The sequence below is a fragment of the Anoplophora glabripennis genome, unplaced genomic scaffold (genome assembly GCF_000390285.2).
Source record: "Anoplophora glabripennis isolate ALB-LARVAE unplaced genomic scaffold, Agla_2.0 scaffold693, whole genome shotgun sequence".
In the NCBI taxonomy this organism is placed as follows: domain Eukaryota; kingdom Metazoa; phylum Arthropoda; class Insecta; order Coleoptera; family Cerambycidae; genus Anoplophora; species Anoplophora glabripennis.
In genome coordinates, this window is record NW_019417006.1 from 111,916 (window position 1) to 136,208 (window position 24,293).

General features: G+C 35.4%; 1 protein-coding gene across 1 annotated transcript; it reads left to right on the forward strand.

Moving 5' to 3' along the window:
• Nucleotides 1-8,846: 8,846 nt before the first annotated feature.
• Nucleotides 8,847-23,950, forward strand: LOC108911489 (2-acylglycerol O-acyltransferase 1-like). Its single transcript, XM_018716438.1, is given in 4 exon segments — nucleotides 8,847-8,933; nucleotides 20,276-20,600; nucleotides 20,603-21,139; nucleotides 23,747-23,950. Coding segments are annotated over 3 exon segments (1,020 nt in total). The 5' UTR covers nucleotides 8,847-8,933; the 3' UTR covers nucleotides 23,905-23,950.
• The last annotated feature ends 343 nt before the right edge of the window (nucleotides 23,951-24,293 follow it).

A 24,293-nucleotide genomic window follows, 5' to 3' on the forward strand; every position in this document is an offset into this window, starting at 1 on the left:
GGACCATTCCACTCCTTGTCTAGGAAAATTGTACAGATTAAACCTTTAGGAATTTTTCTTATGATCTCAAAGAAATGAATTCAAATGAAACCAAACTTTTTTTTACTAGATACAATATACATCTCATATGTTTGTTCTGACAGTTTACACAATATTTTGGTCAAGTCTATATAGTCAAGACTGCCATGAAACCAGTGCGTGGGTACATTTACGCTGTTAAATTTACTAAAGACATCTTTAATTTCCTTATTAACAAATAATATATTACTATAAAAAGTGTTTTATAATGCATCCATCCCTATATTCCAAACAATTTTTTTTAATGTCCTGTTAATCACCCCTGATAGTATTAACTTCGTTCTTAAATATTAAAACTAGTAAATATTTTTCTCTTATGTTAGGTCATGTACATTGTAGTGTTATTGCTTCCTTTGTTTGTCGGCGGCGAAGTTCGTCAATCACTGTGACGCTTGAGTGGTGGCGGTTACTTGGGCGCCAGTTTCTGTTTACAATGCAGGAATACCACTACACAGGCAGCTACAGTGATGACACTGTATCCAGGGTCTACAGTTATACTTCACATAGGAATAAAAGTTACACTTTATAAGTATTTACATTTATTAAAGGTTATTTATTCTATACAGGGTGGTCCGAATTTTATGCAGAAAACTTCGAGGGCAGATAGATCTCCTTAAAATAATAGGTGTTTGCCCTATAAACATAGGTCTGGAACGGCCTCGTGTTAGAGATACAGGGTGTTGAAGTTGTTAAAAAAAATTGATTTTTAGTTTATATCTCCGGAATCTATTAACCAATCTCAATAAAATTTGGTACAGATAATGTATGACAGTAGGCCTTGTATTCACTAAAATATGAGCTCGAAAGGTTCAACCAGTAGTGTACAACTGGACATAATCACCCCCCTTTTTATAAAAAAAACATACGCCACTGTATTTTTTACAAGTTATTGTAACGGATTTATATTCTAATGCACAAGATACGTATAATAGGTAACTTGAATTTTTTCCCTAAATTTCACCGTTCTCAAGTTATTCATACTAATACAATCCCCTTGTGGCAGACACTTCTAACCATAATATTACAATAGTATTTATGTTTATGCAAAAGTAAATGCAATTTGTAAGCACATCAACAACATTTTTTAGACCCGTCGCTTTCATCTTTTTGGATTAAAGAACGTCTCGGCAACTTGGGGTGAGTAAATCGAAAATTTGAAAAGTTCTACATAAGGAAATTTATTTCCAGGAGATGCAGATTCTTACTAGAAATACTTTGGATCGATGAGGCTACGTTCACAAGGCGAGGGGTAGTAAATTTTCACAATATTTGGTCACAAGAAAATCCTCATGAAATTCGGACAAGATCTTTTCAAGACGAATTTTCTGTGAATTTGCAATAAAGTTTGTGGACTTTTCTTCTTGCTACTCCATCTAAATTTCCAATCATTTCTAAACTCTAGAAAACCATTTATTTGAATTATTAGAGGATGTTCCATTAAATATACCACAAAATAACTGGATGCAAATGGATGGTGCTCCTGAGCATTTTAGAAGAATAATACAAGTATGGCTTAATGAAAATTATATGGGGACGATGGATAGGTAGAAGACCAAATAGTGCAGGGGCTTCAGTGTCTTGGCCAGCCAGATCGCTAGATCTAAACCCCCTGGACTTCTGTGTTTGGGATTACCTATCTGAAAAGTAAAATTTACTCTACTCCAATAGATACAAGACTACTGCAGAGAATAGAAGACGGGTGTAATGAATTGAAAGGAAACCACCACATGATGTTAGCTTCAATTAGTTCCATTAATAGAAGATGTCAGAAATGTATCGTTGTGGATGGATCGCATTTTGAACAATTGTAAATACGTTAATTTCGTTTCTTGTTTAATTGTTGTTGCTTGGTAAATGAATTTTTATTATTACTTTTAATTTAAATTTTTATTATTTGTAAAGATAGTGGATTAGGCCTCCAGGGGAAATTAAAACACACTAGGAAGTAGGAACACTACCTCACAGGTGATGTGTAAAGAATTTTGTTGATCTGCTTACAAATTACACTTACTTTTAAGCATAAATATAAATATTCTTGTAATATTATGGTTAGAAGTGTCTGTCACCAGGGTATTGTATTGGTATGAATAACTTGAGAACGGCAAATCTTAGGGAAAAAATTAAAGTTACCATTTTTACGTTTTTAGTGCATTAGAATATAAATCCATTATAATAACTTGTAAAAAATACAGTGGCGTAGGTTTTTTTTTACAAAAAGAGGGCGACACCTGTCCAGTTGTACACTACTGGTTAAACCTTTGGAGCTCATATTTTAGGGAATGCAAGACCTCCTGTCATACATTATCTGTATCAAATTTTATTGAGATCGGTTAATAGATTCCAGAGATACAAACAAAAAATCATTTCAGAGCAATGTTTATGAGGCAAACACCTATTATTTTAAAGAGGTCTATCTGCCCTCGAAGTTTCCTGCATAAAATTCGGACCACCCTGTATACAGTCCTAAACTATTTCTATTATAAAACTACAGTTGACTATGTCATTCTGGAAACGGTAAAACAAAGATGTGGCAACCCGACTAAAGGCAAATCACAACAGGGCTCCTCAGGACTGACGGGCGGCTGACAGGGCTGAAAAGTAAAGTATTAAAACAAAATAGACAGTAACCAAGTCTATAACTAAACGTTTTATTCACTTCTACTATTTGCTTGGTACGTTTGTTCTGCAGAAGCGGTGGAACAGAACTAACTCTGAATCAGAATTACTTGGCCAGGTTTCCGGTTACCTTAAGAGACTTGCTTATTAGGTATGCGCAAAACTTACTTCAGTGGCTAGACGCTTGTTGGACAGTCGTGCTTGATGCGACGGGTGGATGTGAACTGCATGAGTGCATGAATTCCTAATTCCGCTCAACTCCTAAGCTTCTACGGCGAAGGGTGGCGACTGCGCAGTCTTCACAATCTGAATTTGGAAAGATCTTACCAAACGGCGATTTTCCTTGAGTTGCTGACGGACTGGACTTTTCGTTGCGATAGGTGGATGTGAACTGAATTTCTAATTCAGTTCAACTCCTAAGTATTTACGGTGAACGCTGACGGTTGGGCAGTCTTCACGACCTGGACTTGGAATACTCGTACTTACTGCAAACGATAATATTTCTATTACTGGGGCTGGTGAGGGACTGCACTGCCCTTGCTGGCCGGTGGCTGTAGCCTGACTTCACTGACGGTGCTGAAGATGCAAATGGAGGTGCTATATTAGACCTTATTTTTAAATGAAATTGAAAAGAAAATAACAGTTCAGGGTATCTCAAAACCCTGGCTAAAAATCACTTCGTTACAATATTATTAGGTCGTTTTTTGTTACGTTGCCTTTCAGAGTCCCCTATACGAAGAACTATGTGGCGGTCACATTAGGACTTCCTCTGGATCATAAAAATATTCCTTCATAGAAAAACTTATTTAAAAAAATGTCCTTTGTTTGGAACACGATGTGGTTATTATCGAACATCTTTCAAGAATTTCTTTATTGATAAAATATTTAAATATGGTAAATTAAATAGCGGAAAAGTATACGAATAAATGTGCATTTGTTTGTTCCTTGACAATCTTGACTTTATCCATTGTGGACGGTCAGCAACTAAACCAAAATATTTTGGAAATAGTCAAAGCAACAGTCAGCAATTATACAGGGTGTCTGGAAATTTCATGTCAAAAATGTAGAGATATATAGGGGACGGCAAAATAGTTGCAGTTCTTCATAAAAAAAAATCCTATCGGGCTTCGTTGTGGAGTTATTCGCCTTCAAAGAAAGAAGTTTGAAAAACAAATTGCAATTATAACTTCTAAGTAGTTATCATGACAACAATGAAATTTGGGCAATTAAAGAAACTCATGGTAATGTTCATTTCCAAGTTTAAACTGATATTCAATACGCCTGGATTATTCAGGAGCAGACGGAATTATCCATTTAAATTCATACATCTTTGACAGCGTTGCCAAAGACATTTTTCTTTCATAGTTCGATTCCTCTCTCACTTTGCTTAAAAAAGGGTATATCCTATATCAGTTGATATCTTGTACTGTTTTTGAGAAAATAGAATTTTATTAACAACATAGATGTATTGTATCAAAAATGCGATATTAACATTTTTGTAAAAATCTTGGTTTCTATGGAAATTGAGATGACTGCCAAGAAGTATGTATTGTAATGAACCAGTATTAATTTTCCGTTTTTTGCAAGGCCGTTGGCCATTTATTTTTTAATTAACGTAATTGGACAAGAGCAATTATTACCCGCGAGTCGAGCTGAACCGTCCGTTTGCCCCACACCGTCGTGGGCCGCGCGCATAATCCCACCAAGACTCGTACTTAGTCAAGGGGGGATTGAGGCAATAAAACCAGCTTTCCTGGACGAAAATCCTCAGTTCGCTGCCAGAACTCGAAGTACTCCAGTACCAGCCTGAGGACCACCCCGAGGACCTGAAACCGACCATAGACCGCCATCCGGCCCAAGGAGTTAGCCGCCGGGAGCAACCATCCGGAATACAAATTGTATTTTCCTATATTCGTTTGTCCTGCTATGGTATAAGTCTGGCCGTTTTGAACTTTGGCAAGACAGTACGACCACAGCGTTGTCGGCGAAGGTTTGGCTGGGTATCCCACCGCCCTCGTTCAACGAACGTTGTCCGTCACATCAACCGAACTACTGGTTTGGCTGGGTATCCCACCGCCCAAGTTTGATAAACGCTGTAAGGCACAATAACCGAAACTGCTGGTTTGGCTGGGTATCCCACCGCCAGTAGAAGACGTTGTGTGTCGGCTGTGCAACGACGGCTAGACCCTCGAAGTTTGGCTGGGCACCCCACCGCTTCTGGGAGAAATCTGTCACCTGCCCCACATTTGAACGCGCACCTCGCCCAGACTTTGCCTCCTATTAACCAACAAATTCATTTTCCTGACTACCGTTTGCTTATTTATGCCCGTTGTAAACTGCATTGCTTGGCTTTTTTCTCCCTGACTGGTTGAATCTCCGCTTAATTTCCGTCGCTTTGCTAGAAACCGCCGCCACTATTTATTGGTAGAATTAGGGTAACCCGTAATTATTTTTCTCTGTTTCAGAGCCATTTGGGAACGACTTATTTTATTGATTATTATTTATTACTCTAATTTATTAACCTTATTTGTTTTTCCCTTTCTAGCACCGACCGAAATTTAAAACCGAATATTATTCTGGCGTACCGTTTCGTAAAGTCTTAGATTGTTTATTAAATAAACCAAACGCCAAAGACTCCGTTTTCTACCGTACCGATTTTGTGTCCTGATCTTTTGACTAATTTGTATTTATTTACAGCTCCGAAAAACCGTATCGGCATTTTAAATCCGTCGTACAAATAATAATTGCTCTAACCCATTTTATTTCATTCTTACACCGCTTGTAAATTTATTGTATATACCTGGTTTTAGTTAGTAATAATAATTGTAATTAGAATCTGTTTTACTTTTGTTTGTTTGTTTCAAATTCAATAGGCCTGATTAATAAATCTAGTAAATATAATTCCCGTTTGTATTCATTCTTAACGCCGACAAAGTTGATAAAATTCCGATCAGTAAAAAAGGGGTCCGCTTATCTTTTTGTGACCTACACTGATAAGACCGTTTATTTTGAAAGGAAAATAACACTACACTCAGAGAACTACTTTGCTTGAAATTAAGAGAAATATAACAGACCCCTGGAATTAAACTTTCTTCACTGCAGCTATCCCGAGTACTTACTCTAAACCGAGGGTAGGGTTCACGTGGAGTTTCGCCAACGTAAAAGATAGGGAAACTGGCGCCCGAGACAAACCGAACAAAAAGATTTTAATCCGGAGTACGTTCCTGTGACGTCACTCACCACCGCCGGCTGCCGATAAACTAGTAGTCGAGGGTCGTCACAAAATTATGCGTCCAAACAGGGACGTCAGTGACGTCAATAAATATAGTAAACTAGAATTCGAAATTGCGAATTAAGATTCCGTTTAGAATTGGTAGTCTATCGAGGGGCGGCCACAAGTAACGTCTGAACCGAACCGTTACCACCAAAATCAAAACCAAGTAAAGTACGTTACAGTATAATTAGCAGTTAGATATTTGTCATAAATCATTTTGATACTATTTGTTGATTCAATAGCATGGAGGATTTTAGCTATGAAGAATTTACAGATATTCATCTAATGTACGACCTTGCAGAATGTAATGTTTCTGAAGCTGTTCGGATTTACGCCAACCGCTTTTCAAATAGAATTTGCATATCTGAAATAACGAAAACCTCCATGTTATTGTTCAGATAAAACACCAACAAAAATGTATCATTAATGTATGGATGGGAATAATTGGAAACTACTTAGTAGGACCAAATATCATGGATGACACTTTAAATGGGGATAAATTCCTATATTTACTGCAAGAACACTTTAACCCGTCATCGGAAAACGTCTCTTTAAATATTTGAAATAACATGTGGCATATGCCCGATGATGCACCAACCCATTTTAGCAGAGCAGTAAGTGCTTATTTAAATACCACATTTCCCAGTCGATGGATCGGCCGAAGTAGTCCTTTTCCGTGTCCGTCTCGGTCTCCCGATCTTAATCCTCTCGATTTTTTTCTTTGGGGCCATCTTAAAAGTCTTGTTTGTTAATAAAATTGGATTTTCTCAAAAACGGTAAAGATTTCGACTGATATATGGTATAACTTTTTTTAGCAAAGTGAGAGAGCAATTGAACTATGTAAAATTTGGTTACGCTATCAAAGATCTATAAATTTAAATAGATAATTTAATCAGCTCCTGTATAATCCAGGCATATTGAATATCAATTTAAACTTCGAAATGAACATTACCATTAGCTACTTTAATTGCCCAAATTTCATTGTTGACACGGTAACGACTTGGAAGTTATAATTGAAATTTGTTTTTCAAACTTCTTTCTTTGCAGAATAACTCCACAACGAAGCCCGATAAAAAAATAAATTTTTATCAAGTACTACAACTATTTTGACCTCCCCTGTATATTCCTTCATTTTTGACACGGCCTTTCGGGATACCCCGTATTTTTTAATAGACAATTACTTATTTCACTCTTTACGTAATAAATTGATGCATAAATTAGGAGAGGTTCGAATTGATATAATAATAGCGCCTGTATTATTTAAGGTACATCAAGGTCTTAAATTTACATTAACCCATTAGCGGCCAAAGGTGCGTAAACGCACCCTTTTATTTTAATTTTTTTTTGAGATCATCCGTAAAATTCTATGCTTTCCTACCTATAGAATCTTGTGCCAACAGTCCAGAGAGTGTACTAGTATTTATATTTAATTAAAATTATTTTTTTTTTATTTTTGTTTTTTTTAAGGAAATTCGGTTTTTTAAACTTTTGGTTCCCTTTTTCAACCAATTTTTTTTTTAGTTTGTTAAAATTGGGCGACTTTTTTTTTTTGAGCCAGATGTAAATAAAAGATCTATTTTGATAGTCATGTAGTTTTTTTACTTATGCTTTCAAAACGATGGTCATAATGATACATATATGTAGTGGATGCGTATGCGCACCTTTGGCCGATAACGATTGACATATTATTTATTCACTCCGCAAGTCTGGACAAATCTTAGCATATAAAATACAGGACTTGTCAGAACATATATCAGTTCATTATTAGCACAGTGTACTTCTCGGTTTTCCTTTGTGTAAAAAAGTATAGTTTTGTATAAAATATTGTTTGAACTAGTTTTTTGTAATGCATAATAACTATTTTTTTTGGATACATCTAGTGCCAATATGAGGTAAGAGATTTTTGATTTGAATAGAACTATAGAAGCTATAGAGAATTTTGTTTATATTATTGCAGTCATTTGTCAAAATAGAAAATGAAAAGGGCACTAACCACTAAAGTGTTACTTGCTTTGTTAGAAGAGGATTCAGATTGTGATCGGTTGTTGTTTTTTATGTGCCACCAGAAACAGATTAAATTACAGATGAGGAAAACTTTGATCTACTTTTGAAAAAGAGGGATTGCAGACGGATATTGCAGGAACGTATGAAATACAACCAAGTATAGATAGTGATGATGATTTGGAAGATGACGTTCCACTGAGCGAAATCTCAGCTAAAATTTCTTTCGGATTTAGCACTGTTTTTAGATACAGAAAACACCGATGTTGCTTCAAATACCGCAGTATTCAACTGAACCCATGAAAGATCCTCTCAATCCGCTCTACCAGGTGAAGTCAGATTTGACAATATCGGGCATATATTATAGAGAGGTTAATAGTGCAAGAAGAAAGTGTCGATTTCGCAAAAATAATTTCGCATTTATTTGTGTAAAGTGCATTTGCATCCAGCTTGATTTGAAAATTTTCACATAAAAAAAATAAAACTAATTTTGTTCTATTAATTTTAATAACTGTTTTCAGCCAATGGTGCGTATATGCACCCACGTGTTTTTTTCCAAAATACTGTTTATGATTTTTTCAATAGTAAATTAGTCTTAATGTATGTATTTTCAATATACCTACTTTAATAAAAAAAAAATCATTAAAAAAATGTGTTTTTCCCGTTTTGGCCAGTAATGAGTTAAGGATATTATAAGAAGTTTACACTAGTTTGGTCCAAGGTGCGAAAAATATTCATTAGCTAAAATACGTAAATGTTATTAGGGTATATAAAAAGTAATTTGCGTTCTGGGAATGTAGTTTATTCGATCGCAACGTGCATATTATTTGTTTGTCTTTAGTTTTGCAGAAGTCTAAAATTTTTGTAAACTCTGTGAATTTGAGTGAAAAATCTCTGAGAACTAAAAATAATAAATGGTTGGACATTTATGTGTTTAATATAAAAGTTATTCAGAAGGAAAAAGGTATGTAAATTATTATAATATAATATACAAAATTAACAATAATATCAAATTTTGTTTTGAATATTTACTACCGAGAACGGCGGTGACAATATTTTTAATGGTAAGGCGACGTTTCGCATTGTATTAGCTATGTCCTGTCAAAATTTAATTAATGCATCTCCCGCGGTTTCGAAAATTCAATACCTAGGTATGTATTCAGCCACGAAAATTGAATAATTCCAAATATTTCGAATTTTCACCACCAAGAACGGCGGTGACAACATTTTTAACAGTAAGGCGATGTTCCGCATTGTATTGGCTATGTCTTGTCCAAATTTGGTTTGTGCATCTCTCTCTCTCTGTTTCGAAAATTCAATAGTTTTATGCTTTCAGCCACGAAAATTTAATGGCATTCGAAATGTATGCAACGTTTCTATTATACAGGGTGTCCCGAAATTAATGGAACACAGGGCAAGAGTAGATTCCTTACATCAAAATAATGCGATTAAGCCAAACTTACCTTGGTTGATTTGTGGCTAATAAAAAAGTTACAGCGCGTTAAATTTGAAATTTTAAATTCGAAATTCTAAAAATTCTTAGAAAGTTTTCAAAAGATTCTTTTGAAAATTTGGATTAGGGGTTTTCTGGGACGAGAAAAACGAATCCGTACTTGATCTTGCTGTAGACGCTAGAGGGCGCTACGAATTGTACTCTTGGTTGATAAAAACTGATTATAACTTTTTTATCAGTGGGTGTACGTCAGCTTTAACAGAAAAATATTGTTCTCATATCTATTTTTCATAAATAAGGGATACTTGCTTTATGTCGATAAATTTAACCGTTTTCGATTTATTTCTTGTTTTTCTATTGGATGCAATAAAATAAAATAAAATAAAAGTTTGTAGTTACTCACATAAAAAACTAAAGATTATTTTTAATAATAATTTAATTACATTCAGGTGTCTACATTAAATTCTCAATATGACCCCCGTTTACATTAATACACAATCTTATTCGTTTGATAAATGATTGTCTAATATTAAATAGTCTTTCTTCATTTCTTAATAAATTCGTAGCATTTAAAACTGCTTGTCACAGCTCATCTCGTGTATTAATAGGGTCAATGTAAACTTTTTTTTTTTATTTCAAAATACCCCAAATACTGAAATCCATGGAGTTTAAATCTGGGTTTCGTGCGGGCCATGAAAACGTGCTGGCGCGACCTTTCACGATTTCATATATGTACAGAAAAATGGGCAGGGGAACCGTCTTGAATAAAAAACATATTGTGTCTTACATTTAATGGTAAATCATCAATAAGTTCCTCAAAATCATGTTCTAAGAAATGTAAGTAAGAACGGCAATTCAGATAATATGACAATTCAATAGGGCCCAACAGATGATTTTCAACAATACCACACCAAATGTTTTTCTTAAATTCATGTTGGAAATGACGTTCTCTTAATACATGCGGGTTTTCATTATCTCAAACATGTTTATTTCTGAAGTTGAAAACGCTCCGGCGAGTAAATGTGGTTTCGTCTGTAAACAGCACCTTGCTTAAAAAGTGTGGATCATTGTGTCGGTCTAACAATCGAAGACAAAATTGTTCCCTATCTGGAAAATCTGCAGGTAGTAAATTCTGCACTGAGTGATACGGGTACAGTTTTTCATTATGAAATAATCTATGAATAGATGATTTAGATACCACTACAGCCGCAGACATTCGTATTAAACTTATTTCAGGATTTTCTGTTACACGAAGCAAAATATCCTGGACGGCCAGCATCTCGTTTTTTAGGACGAAACGATCCAGTATCTCCTAACCGGTCATAAAGATTTTTAAATAATTTGTGATTTGGTTGTAATCTATTTGGGTAACTTTCTAAATACCTGCGACACGCACGACGTCCATTAAAATTTTCTTTTGCATAAATACATACCATATCTCGCATTTCTTCATTAGAAAATAAATTATGGCGAGGCATATTTCACGCGATATTATTAATTGTAAACAAAAACTTAAAGGAATACACTATTTAACATAAGTTACTTGTCAATCAGCTAATTGTCAATAGTACAATTTGTTTTCAAATAACCAAAGCTTACTATGACAGTTTTACGTAAGTAACTACAAACTTTTATTTTATTTTATTTTATTGCATCCAATAGAAAAACAAGAAATAAATCGAAAACGGTTAAATTTATCGACATAAAACAAGTATCCCTTATTTGTGAAAAATAGATAGGAGAACAATATTTTTCTATTAAAACTTTCGTACACACACTGATAAAAAAGTTATAACCAGTTTTTATCAACCAAGAGTACATTTCGTAGCGCCCTCTAGCGTCTACAGCAAAATTAAGTACGGATTCGTTTTTCTCGTCCCAGAAAACCCCCTAATCCAAATTTTCAAAAGAATCCTTTGAAAACTTTCTAAGAATTTTAAGAATTTCGAATTCAAAATTTCAAATTTAACGCCCTGTAACTTTTTTATTAGCCACAAATGGACCAAGGTAAGTTTGGCTTAATCGCATTATTTTGATGTAAGGAATCTATGTAAGGAATTCAAAATTCCATAAACTTCAATGAGATTTTGGCTGATCTTTGATGAATTCAACATATTGTTCATCATTTATGTCCTCACAACCGTTTTCAAACCGCGTATACCACTCATGGACTCTGTCACGAGTTAAAAAATCATCACAATTAAAACGAAATTTAATATTAGCTCTTTGTTCGATGCTCATTTTTGTACCGATGACACAAACATATTTCAGACGCAATAACTCCGCTTGTCCAAAGGTCATGGAATTTTAACAGTACATGTGTAGATGACCTACCTTTTCGACGCATGTAATTGTCAATAGATGGCCTCACTAGAAATACCTATTATCGAAAAGTCCTGTTTATTTTGGAACGCACCTGGTATATTCAAGTCACAGATTTCTTCAGCTTTTTCTGCATTTTTATGTACTATATTTTTATTATTCAAAAAACACTCTATACAATGTAAATATTCTGTTTGACTTTGTACTTTATATCGTCTTGCGAAGAAGATCATTCATCACTTATCGGAAGAGATAAACATTGTTCTTTCTCTTAAAATTTCTGACAAATAAGTTGTGGTTTCTTTCAAGTTATAATGTTATAATAAACACTTAAAAGTTAAGTAATGAGTTCTGGATAATATCACATAGAAGGTATAATCTATCATTATATTTTTATATTTATAATTTTTTTTGTTTAAACATTGAGATTTTTAAATAGGTTTGTGTTATATAAATATTTACATTTTTAATTTATGGTTGGTATAAAAATTTACTAATTTTGATAATAATATTTGTTAATAGTTTTTCAGAAATACAAACTTCAATTTTGTACCAAAACATACTCTTGATACATGAATACAATGACGCAAATTTATTTAAGGAATTAAAATCTACAGTGCTGGCAGAAAATACGGAATATAAAGGGTGATTCACAACTCAATGGGCATAGAATAGGTGCGTGTAGAGGACACCAAAACAAGTTTCATATGAATTTTTTTTCTCATACCTACAGTTGCGGATATATTGGCCTCAGAAAAATCAATCAATCAATCAAATGTCAATTTTTCGAGAAACTATCCGTTTTTTGAGAAAATTGTAATTTTGTGATAGGGGTCAAAATCGAACAAAAATGGTGTGGTTTTATAATTGCGAGTAAGCTATGCTACTGCTGCTTTTCAATTGTTCTATTGCTAGGATTTTATTGTTGCCAAATCTGACGTTATATAAATGTATTTTTCTTCAAACTTATGTGACGTTACTAAGTAAGTACCTACTTATACTCCTAGGAGTATAAACACATTATAGTACTATGAATTCAATTTTAATAATGAACATTTATTTTTTTTATATTTATTATTTATTATTAATATTTATAGTAAAAGCACAATTATCAAGATTTGCATAATTTAAGAATCCTCCACCTCTTGCGATATCAGTACTCATAACAATATTTCTTAGTCACTGTCAACCGATACGACGCTACATCAAATTTTTGTTTTGATAGATGCAACTACGTATCTATGGTAACGATAAGTAAATGTATATACAGAGTGAGTAATTAATAATGGTACACAACTTATTGGCAGATTGTTAACGTCAAAATATAGTGATTGAGCCAGACATGCCTTAATCAATTACCCACACCCACAGGGTGTTAAAGTTGAAAAAATAGATTCGATTTTTATCTATATTTTAAGTATGTATTTACCGATTATTTTAAAAATTTGTAGTTTTACGTTTTTCGAGGAGGCAAATACGAATATACAAACAGTGTTGGGGTAACGTCTAGAGGGCGCTAGTTATACTGTCCTATCAATGCAAAAATCTGTCTAATTTTTTGTATTTTACAATTTTGAATTTTTTAACTACAAATTATTGAATTACGTTCAATTCTAAATAAAAATGGTATACTAGTTACAAATCGATAAACTAAACCGTTTTCGAGATGCAGACGTTTTAAATGTTTGAGATTCGGCGGGAATTAAATTAGAAAATTAGCAGGTCTTAAGATACCAAGCCTGACAAACATTACAGCAACTGAAAATTTTATTATGCATATCTTAACAGATTATTAACCACCAGCAAGTTCAATGCACTTTCTTAGCCTTTTATTTAAATTTTGTTTGACGTTAAATAAAGTGCTATGTTGTTTGATGATATGAACTGATTCTTGAATATTTGTCCACAGTTGTTCATGACCATTAATAATGTTTCTGTAAACTAAAGATTTAAGATATCCCTAAAAGTAAAAATCTAGCGGATTTAAAACAGGGCTACGTGCAGGCCAAGGTACTTCGCTATCGCGTCCAATTCAACGGAAATTTGTATTAAGATAATCTCTTCTCTAAAAAATAACGACAAAAAAAAAACTACTTCCTAATCAAATTGAGTAGAATTGGCAGAAAGAATATGGTATTGAAGTGACAATTGTTAATTTATTATGTCAATGCCTACTAATTTGGAAAAAATAATTTTCTAATTTAATTCCCGTCGAATCTCAAAAACTTAAAACGTCTGTATCTCGAAAACAGTTGAGTCGATTTGTAACGAGTATACCTTTTTTATTTAGAATTGAACGTAGTTCAATAATTTCGAGTAAAAAATTCAAAATTGTTAAATATAAGAAGTTAGACATATTTTTACATTGATAGGACACTACAACTAGCGGCTCCTAGACGTCTGGAGTCTGGAATTGTGGGGAGGGTAGCAAAGCTACAGCACTTAGGCCCCATTGGGCCCCTTGTACATCCTTCCATTAGAGAGATCAATCCACCTGAGCCGCCAACCAGCCTATTACAGTGAAAAAGGTGGTGACGTTGCTCAGGGGGGTCTCTCTAATATAGGCCATTGAAGGCCAGCGTTCTCCCAACATGGACTCTCTTGTTGACGAGACGGCAGTGCATTCACATAGTAAATGCAACACCGTCTCGTCTTCCTGTTCACAGCCCCTACAAAGAGGTGTTTCACACTTCCCCATATTGTAAAGGTGTTTCCTTAGCCAACAGTGTCCAGTTTGAATACCTGTCACCAGGCGAAGATTTGACCTAGACATAGCCAGGTATTTTTTGGCTGTGTCTTTGCTAGGATACACTAAGAACTCCTTAGCAAAGTGACAGCTGATTGTTTCATCCCACCGTTTCATAAATTCTTTGTGGGTGTCTTCCTTGATAATTCCAACAAGTGCCGACAACGGAAGCACACTGGAGGGGCCGGGTCCAAAAATGTTGAGGCCCGATGCGCTCCTGGCTAGCTTGTCGGCTTCTTTATTGCCATAGCACTGCTCGTGTCCCTTTACCCAGCATACAGATATGCTGTTAGCGGCCGAGGCCACAACCAGTGCTTCATGGCATTCCCATACTGTCCTAGTCATTATCTTATGATTACGCAAGGTCAGTAGTGCTTGTCTACTATCCGTGTAGATTCTAATGGTTTTGCCCGTAGTATGCCTGCGGGCAATTTCCTTCGCGGCTATGGTTATGCCTGCTAACTCCGTTTGTACAACGGTAGCATGCCTATCCATTGCCCACTGATATCGGATGTGCAGGGATCTAGAGTATATTCCACATCCTGCACCCTCCTTCCTTTTTGATCCGTCTGTGAAGATGCTAATTACATCTCCACGGGCGGTCTCCTCCTGTCTCTTAATGAGTACGGTGTAGGGTTTGTCAAATGCAAACCGGGGAGAAATACTGTCAGTGTCTGCCTGCAGGAGGGGCGTCTTCCTGACGACCTCATTCCACAGGCGACTTCTGACTTCTCCACATCCTACAACCGGTTTTAAGCCAACGTTCTCGAGGCGAAGCATGGTTGTCAAAGCCATTTCTCTTAGATAAATATCCAGAGGTGGCAGACACAGCATTACCTCCATTGCTATGGTAGGTGTTGTACGCATAGCTCCAGTTATGCTCAGACAGGCAACCCTTTGTACTTGGCTGAGCTTTTGTTTAGCTGTCGTCTGCTGGGATTTCGGCCACCAGACGACAGCCCCATAGGCTAACATTGGTCTCACTATGGCAGTGTATATCCACATAACCACATTTGGTTTCATGCCCCAGGTTTTGCCAACGGTTCTGCGGCACTGCTCATAGGATATGTACGCCTTTTTTAATCTTCTCTCAAAGTGAAGATTCCATGTTAGCTTTGCATCGAGTGTAACCCCTAGGTATTTCACATCAGATGCAAAGCTTAGCGTAGTGTTTAGGAGAGTTGGTGCCTTTGTTGGCCCCAATTTTCTCTTCCTCGTGAAGAGGACCATTTCCGTCTTCCTGGGGTTCACTGACAGAGCATGGTCCTCACACCACTTTTCAATAATTCTCAGGGCTGTTTGCATTCTTTGGCAAAGGATCCCTTCGAATTTACCGCTAATCAGCATAGTGAGGTCATCTGCATAAGCGATGGTATAGATGCCTTCCGAGTTGAGGTGGCACAAGAGACCGTCTAGAACTAAGTTCCACAGCAGTGGTGATAGAACACCTCCCTGCGGACAGCCCTTTGCAACAATTCCTCTCGCGGAGGCATCCCCCACACTGATTTGTATAGCTCTTTTTGTGAGCATATTCGATATCCATCTGCAGATGGTGGAAGAAACCCCTCTCTCCATGAGAGCCGAGTTGATTTTGGGAAAGGACGTTTTGTCAAACGCCCCTTCTATGTCAATGAATACCCCTAGGGTGGACTCCTTGTTGTCCAAAGATTTCTCGATCCTGCCCACCACCTGATGGAGAGCAGTATCGGTAGATCGCCCTGGAGTGTATGCATGTTGATTAGGGTGTGGCTGTCTGTCCATCAGCACACTATCCCTTATGTATCGTTCACACAGCTTTTCCATCGTTTTCAACAGAAACGAGGTCAGGCTGATGGGTCGATACGCCTTTGGGGAGGTATAATCCAGCCTCCCTGTTTTGGGAATGAATACAACCCTTACCTCCCTCCAGATCTTTGGAATGTAAAGGTGTGCAAAACACAGCCTAAACATCCGCTCCAGGTGCGGCATTAAAACATCCAAGCCCCATTGTAAGAGGGCTGGATATATACCGTCAGTGCCTGGTGATTTGAAGGGTGAGAAGGTCTGCATTGCCCATCTAATTTTGTCTTTAGTTACAGTTTGGTTGGCAATCTGCCAATCCAAGACTGCGGGTGGGTTTTCAATTTCGTCTGGCCAATCTTCCCGTTCCATTGATGTGGATCCCGGGAAGTGGGTCCGCATCAGCAGTTCCAGACTTTCATTTAGATTGGCGGTTCTCACGCCATCCTCTCTGGTTAATAGATCTATATCATGATCTTTCTCTTTTGCAAGGATCTTACATAGCCTAGCAGCCTGCGAGTAGTCTTCAATCTCCTCGCAGTAGGCTCTCCATGCATCCCTTTGTCTTTTCCTGACCAGTTTTTTGAAAAGTCTCAGGTGGGTTTTGTATATTTCGCAGTCTGAGTCTTGTCTTGTCATTTTTGCCTTGTTAAACGATGTCCTGGCCTTCTTCCTCAGTTCGCTCAGTTCCCGGTTCCACCAACCCGTGGTTGCGCCGGTTTGCCTAGTTAATCTGAGGGGGCAGGATGTTATAAAGGCGCTTTTTATGGCAGATTGTACAGTATTCTCGAATACCTCAATCTCTTCATTGTTTCTGGGTTCCTGATCTTGTACCGCTGCCAGGTTCTCCCGGAGGTGACAAAGGTATTTATCCCTGTCAGTTCCTCGGGGGTCCCGAAACGGTTTTTGAGGAGTTTTGATAAGATTAATATTAAAGTTTGACGTGATCCCAACACTATTTGAATATTCGTATTTGCCACCTCAAAAAATGTAAAATTACAAATTTTTCAAATAATCGGTCCATACATACTTAAAATATAGCAAAAAATCGAAAATATTTTTTCAACTTTAACACCCTGTAGAACGAAAAGGAGCAACAATTGATTAAGGCATGTTTAGCTCAATCGCTATATTTTGACGTTAACAAACTGCCATTGAGCTGTGTACCATTATTAATGGCTCACCCTGTATACAGTTAAATAAGTTAAAGATTCAGTTGCAATCTTTAAAATTCGTTTTTTTTTGTGGTTATTTTATTGATTTTACCTATAATTTATAACGTTTGAAGAAAAAATAGTATATGATATTCGGAGAATAAGATACTTAATGTGCTAAGCATGGAAAGTTTGTCTGACGAACGTAGTGAGTCAGACAATCTATGCGATAATAACTATTATCCGTTTAACAAATTAAATTTAACTGTCGTGATAATCTATACTAATATTATAAAGAGGAAAGATTTGTATTTTTGTATGTATGTATGTTTGTTACGAATAAATTCAAAAACTAATGGATGGATTTCGATAATTCTTTCACCATTAGAATGCTACATTATCCCTGAGTAACATAGACTATATTTTTTATATCCCAAAATGTTTAAAGTAAATGTCCACCCGTGCGAAGCCGGGACGGGCCGCTAGTTATTGCTAAAAATGGCAGAAATTTTCATTTAATGAGAAAATTAATATGCTATCAATATTGGGGTTTTGCGAAGATAATTGCTGCAGAAGTGTAGAGGAATACCGAAGATTTCCTAATCGTATTATTCCAAATCGTCAAACATTTACCAGTGTTGAACACAGAAACAGGTTAGGGAAACAGGTTCTTTTTGCCGCCGAAAAAATGTTGGAGGTCGCGAATTTGCAGTGAATGCACGAAATGAGGAGCATATTTTGGACAATATTGAAAATGATTCCCAAACCAGTACCAGAAGAAGATCCCGGCAATTTAACATACCACAGTCCACGGTCCATCGAATTGTACGACGTAATCTGCTGCGTCCATATCATTTTCAAAAAGTTCAAGAACTATTACCGCGAGACCTCGAGCCAAGAATGATTTTTTGTAATTTCAGATCAGAACATTGGTTTCCACAGGACCATTCTTTTCACGGATGAAGCTGGCTTTACACGGAAAGGGATTATAAATATGCACAGCAGTCATGAATATTCAAATCAAAATCCACATGCTACAGTAACCCATCATTACCAAAGTCAGTTTAGAATAAATGTGTGCGCAGGTATTGTTGGGCGATATTTGGTTGGTCCAGTTATTTTACCAAACCGCTTAAACGGCGCCACTTATTTGGATTTCTTGCAAAATACTCTTCCTGAACTACTGGAAGATTTGCCTTTACAATTACGCCGTGAAATGTGGTTTATGCACAATGGTGCGCCTCTATATTTCAGTAAGAATGGATGTTCAGGAATTTTTAAACCAACAGTTTCCAAATCGATGGATAGGTCGTGGAAATAACTGCCCTCAACACTGGCCACCGAGATCACCCCATTTAAATAAATGTGACTTATTTCTTTAGGGGACTTTAAAACTGAGGAAGATTTATGGAACCGCATCAATAATAAATGCACCATTATAAAAAATGACATTGAATTATAGAGTATAGAGTAGATTTCGACTTTCGGCGAAGGGTTAATTTATGTGTAAGAGAAGATGGGAGCAGTGTTAATTTTTTACTATTACTTAATCAGTTTCATAGAAATAGTACTGTTTGTTAAATTTTGCGTTATATAAAACTGGGCCTTAAATCAGTAGTAGTGTAGTAGTATTTAATCGGTTTTGACCCCTGTTACAAAATTGCAATTTTCTCAAAAACGGACGGTTCCTCGAAAATTGATAAGAATAAAAAAAACTGTAAAATTGAATTAAATTAGTAGACCTTAATTGTAAATTAAGATAGGGTTGAAAAAATTTATAAAATTTTAAGGGTGACCCATCCCTAAACCACCCCTTCTTGAGATGCCGGCCACTTTAAGTTTTTACCGGCTAAAGACGTCAATAAAATAAATATATTTACAAAATTTGGTTGTTCTGTATTAATGCATTGCTGAAATACCTAGTTTTTTCAATTTTTTTAAGACATTTTCTCAGGCCAATATCTCCGCAACCGTAGGCATAAGAAAAAATTCATATGAAACATCAACTTGTTTTGGTGTTCTCTACACGCACCTGTTCTATGTCCATTGAGTTGTGAAATAATTATATGAGGAACACTTTGGTAAATAGCGGTATTGGTAATCGTTTGTGCATATTTAAAAACTCGTTAAAAAAGACGTTAATCAGTGCATCCAGTTCGCTTTTTGGAATTTGGCAAGAGATTAAGAAGAGAATAAAAGTGCTGTTCCACTGCATACCTGGTAGTAGAGGATGTAACCACCAATTTTCTTCGCGATTCAAAGCGATAAAAATATTGCGTATTTTATTTGTTAACCAGTAACTGTTTTTTTTTATAAAAGCTTTCAGACAAGAAATTTAAAATATTGTATTGTTGTTGAACAAAGGTAAAACAGATGCCATTAATATAAAAATATAAAAACATACAGTCTATTGCATTATAAATAAACAAAAGTTAGTTTATTTCGTTACCCTCGCAATGTTCACTTATTAACTTTATTATAAATGTAATAAGCTAATTTAAATGGATGCAAAATATGTTTTTCTAAAAAATTCTATCAAGTGCTCAAACAATGTTCTTCGATACCAAAAATCTAGGCATTCAAAATAAATCTAACCTCACAGATAAGAACTGTAACTGTAGATATTGCGGGGAAACAACTACCCTATGGGCTACATGCCCCAACTAACTTTGGATTACACCAACAATATCTAGTAAATAGCTAGTAATTTGTCTATGGCTGCTACCAATTTCTAATACGTTTTTTAATTTGTAAAGTAACCGGGATTGTTAGGTGTTGTATAATGTCTACATTATGTGGTGTATAATTTCTCAAAAGAAAAAAATAATAAAACAAAACGTGTTTTGTTTCAGATGGAATTACTTGGTATTAAGTTTGCTCCTTTAAACGTACCACTGGAAAGACGCTTGCAAACTTTAGCAGCAGCAGCTTGGTTGGTTACCTTCGCCTTGGGGGGTATAATAGGTGCATTCTTAGCACTATATCTGGTTCTTTGTACAAGATTTAGGTGGGTGGTGCTACCATATTTGATATGGGTATACTTCATAGATAGGCACGCTGCAGAAACTGGTGGTAGGATCAGTCCTTGGGTTAGATCCTGGAAGTGGTGGAAGTATTTCAAAGACTATTTTCCATTGCAGTGCGTAAAATCAGATGGAGTGATATTGGATCCTAACAAAAATATTTGTTTGGATGCTTTCCACACGGGGTTATGCCTAGTGGGATTTTTAGTGTATTAAATACGAACTATGGTGGTTTCGATGAGTACTTTCCTCATCATGAGAGATATTTTGTAACTTTGTCTGAGCAATTTATGCTTCCGTTTTGTCGAGAATTGATGTTAAGTTTGGGTGCGGTAGCGTCCTCTGCGGAATCCATTGAATATATTTTGGGGAAGCCTGGTGGAGGGAACGTCTTGGGGATAGTAGTAGGAGGTGCCAAGGAGTCCCTCAACTGCAAACCAGAGATATATAGAATTGTATTGAGACGACGCAAAGGTTTTGTTAAGCTAGCACTGCGTAACGGTGCTCACCTGGTGCCTGTCTTTTCTTTTGGGGAGAATGATTTGTTCGACCAACTGGACGGACCTCGTTTGAGGAGGTATCAAGAGGCGTTGAGGAAGTGGATTGTCATAGCGCCTGTTATACCTATAGGGAGAGGATTTTTCCAGTATTCCTTCGGACTTATTCCCCGTAGACATCCAGTCGTGACTGTTGGTAAGTTATCCGTCATTCTCGATCAGATTTATTTGGGTGGATATTTTTTTCTAAACTATATAAAAAGGTGTTTCATGACCAACCATACAGTTAATCCTGTTCTCAATGTCTTGCTAGGATATCCCGGTAATTATTGAAGCTTTTCTGAAACGTTGACATTTTATCTATATTTTCTTTTTTGGTAAAATTTAGTGGATGTTTAATTTGATAGTGACTCATTACGTCATGATCAACTATGGTTTTCATGTGAGTTATTAAAAAGTTAAGTACGCCACTGGATTCTACGATTTAGTAATAACAGAAATACCTAGCGTAACATTAAAAATGAGATCCAGTGTACAGGGTGGCTCATTTTAGATAGGATTGCAGAGTAGAGGCTAAATAGAAATTTAATGGGACAAACAAATCCTGGTTAACTTTTTAATAGATTTTCTAAAATTTGGCCTATATTTACATGTTCTATGGTCATACTCTACAAAATTAATTTTTATGTAGACTATATTGTATTGTTGGAAGGGTATTAAAAGAAGAAGTGCAGTAAAAACATACAGGCTGTTACAAATTCGCTTCTCACTACAGGGATCTCGAAAACGGTAAGAGATACAAACTAGCTTAAATGAGAGCAAAGTTGCGTAATCAGGGGACCAACATTATGCCTCTAAAAAATCAAGGCTAACATGATTAGTTTTCGAAATATTTGAAAAAAAAACGAAATTTTGGAAATCCGTTTTTGTTTCATTTCGGCCTTATTTGAGGTGATATTGAAAAAAGAAGAACACTTTCTCGAGGCCACTTTCTGCCCTCTATCGAATGGCATAATCAGTTTTTATATATAACGTTTTGTCTTTCCAGGACCATCATCAACTTCATTTTTTTAAATACGACCCTGGAAATTTTATAACATTTTTTGCAAGCCTTCATAGCTGCCAATACTGTACTGCCTCAACCCGAACCAGATTTAGACGTTTTGTCTCGAAATATTCATCTTCAGTGTATTCGTTCCAAATTTATCTAAATTTTTTATTTAGATTTCTTTGTTTATTGAATTATCGTACATTGTAAGTGTCGTCAAACCCTGTGAAATCCATGTGGTTATTTAAACTATTACCACCACGCATTAAAATAAAAAATTATTGGAGTTTTATTCCCGTGTCCATAGTTCAAAAGTCAAAATTCAAACAAATTTCGATCTATTTTTTTCAGGATATTCACACAAATACATCTGACATGCTCTTTCACAATTGCGGTTACAGATATAATAAATTCCGTAATTAATATTACGCTGATCTTCATTTTCAACCTTTGCCAAAACGAAAATGTTTTTGAACATTTACTGAATTCTTTTAAAGAATAATATTCAGTTGGCGTTTTGGTTGTTCATATGCATTTTTAAGAATTAATTTGTCATAATAAAATTAAAATTGTAATAAAGTTTTAATTTTGACTCAACAACTTATTGGGTGTTGCGGTCATATTTAAAAAAATGAAGTTGATGATGGTCCTGGAGAGACGAGAAGTTACATATAAAAATTGATTATGCCATTCGATAGAGGGCAAAAAGTGGCCATGAGAAAGTGTTCTTCTTTTTTCTATTTCACCTCAAATTAAGGCTGAAATGAAACAAAAACAGATTTCCAAAATTTCGTTTTTTTTTTCAAATATTTCGAAAACTAATCATGTTAGCCTTGACTTCTTAGAGACATAATGTTGGTCCCCTGATTACGCAACTTTGCCTCCATTTAAGCTACATCGTACCTCTTACCGTTTCCGAGATTCTTGTAGTGAGAAGCGAATTTGTAACAACCTGTATATGGTGCTCTATTAATAATAAACTTTAGTAACATTTATCCGAAAATACAAACCTAAATACATACTCACCATGTTGAAAACCACCAAGACTGTTTGGTAGTTTATGACAATGATATTTAAATTAAAATTTCAAGAAAATATAAAGTGGTGCAAAACCACTCCAAACATTAGTAATATGGAAGCATTTATTAGGTAAATTGTACACATTAGTAGACCTAATAGCAAATAACATGGCGTTTACCCAAAAAATTATACAAATTGCAAAAAAGTTATTACAAAATACCGATTTTCATGTCTTAACTTCAAGGGTTAATAGATACTATAAAAAAAATGTAGATTTGAGACATTATTTTTACAATATCTCCCTAATATGCAAGTTCACCATTTGCACAACACGCTGTATAGCGTCTAATTAATTTCAACACTGTCCTAATTAATCATTTACTTTGTATTTATTTTTGCACTCAATATTTAATTAATTAAAAACCAAGTCTGAGTAAAAAATGACTCAATAATATAGAGAAAAAGTCAACTCTAAGTTGGTTTTATATACTCAGAACACAGCCAAAAGTCACTCAACTGATAGTTAGCAGTAACTCGGATTTGAGTAAAACTCACTCATTTCTGATGCAACAGAAATTGATACATTGTTGAGTAAAATTGAATGAAATTTGAGTGAAACTTTTTTACAGTGCAGACACGTGTAAAATATTTTTATCGGCTGTAATATTTTATGTTATAAATACTGATATGAAATTATAACTGGAGTGATAGTAAGTTTGTGTTGTTTTTTTCTAGTAGGTAAACCAATTGGGGTTCCAAAAATTGAAAAGCCCACCCAAGAAGATATTGATAAATATCATACTATATTCATGGAGAAGTTGACTGACTTATTTGAAGAAAATAAGCATAAATATTTGGATGAACCAGAAAGTAAGAAACTGATTATAGATTAGACTATTCTTTGTGTTAATTTAAAGATAATAAAAACTTGAGACATTATTATTATGAGTTATTTATTTTATTAATCAATGAATCATGGAAGAATCTTATGACGATGGCTTGTGATCAGAATATAAGTTTTAATTTCAATACAATTATTACTATCAGGACACTTGAAAATGCTTTGATGGATTATTTCACCTATACAGGGTGTCTCAGAATAACGTGTACAACGGAAGACCCACAGATTCGTGGACTCAAAATAGGCAGATCTAGGCTAATTCACCTATATCCGAAATCGCTTAGTTTGGCCGCTCGCTAAATGGCCTCAAAGTTGGTGAAAATTTTTTGAATTTTGTAAATAATTCGAATACCTATTAATCGATTTTGATTATTTTTGGGG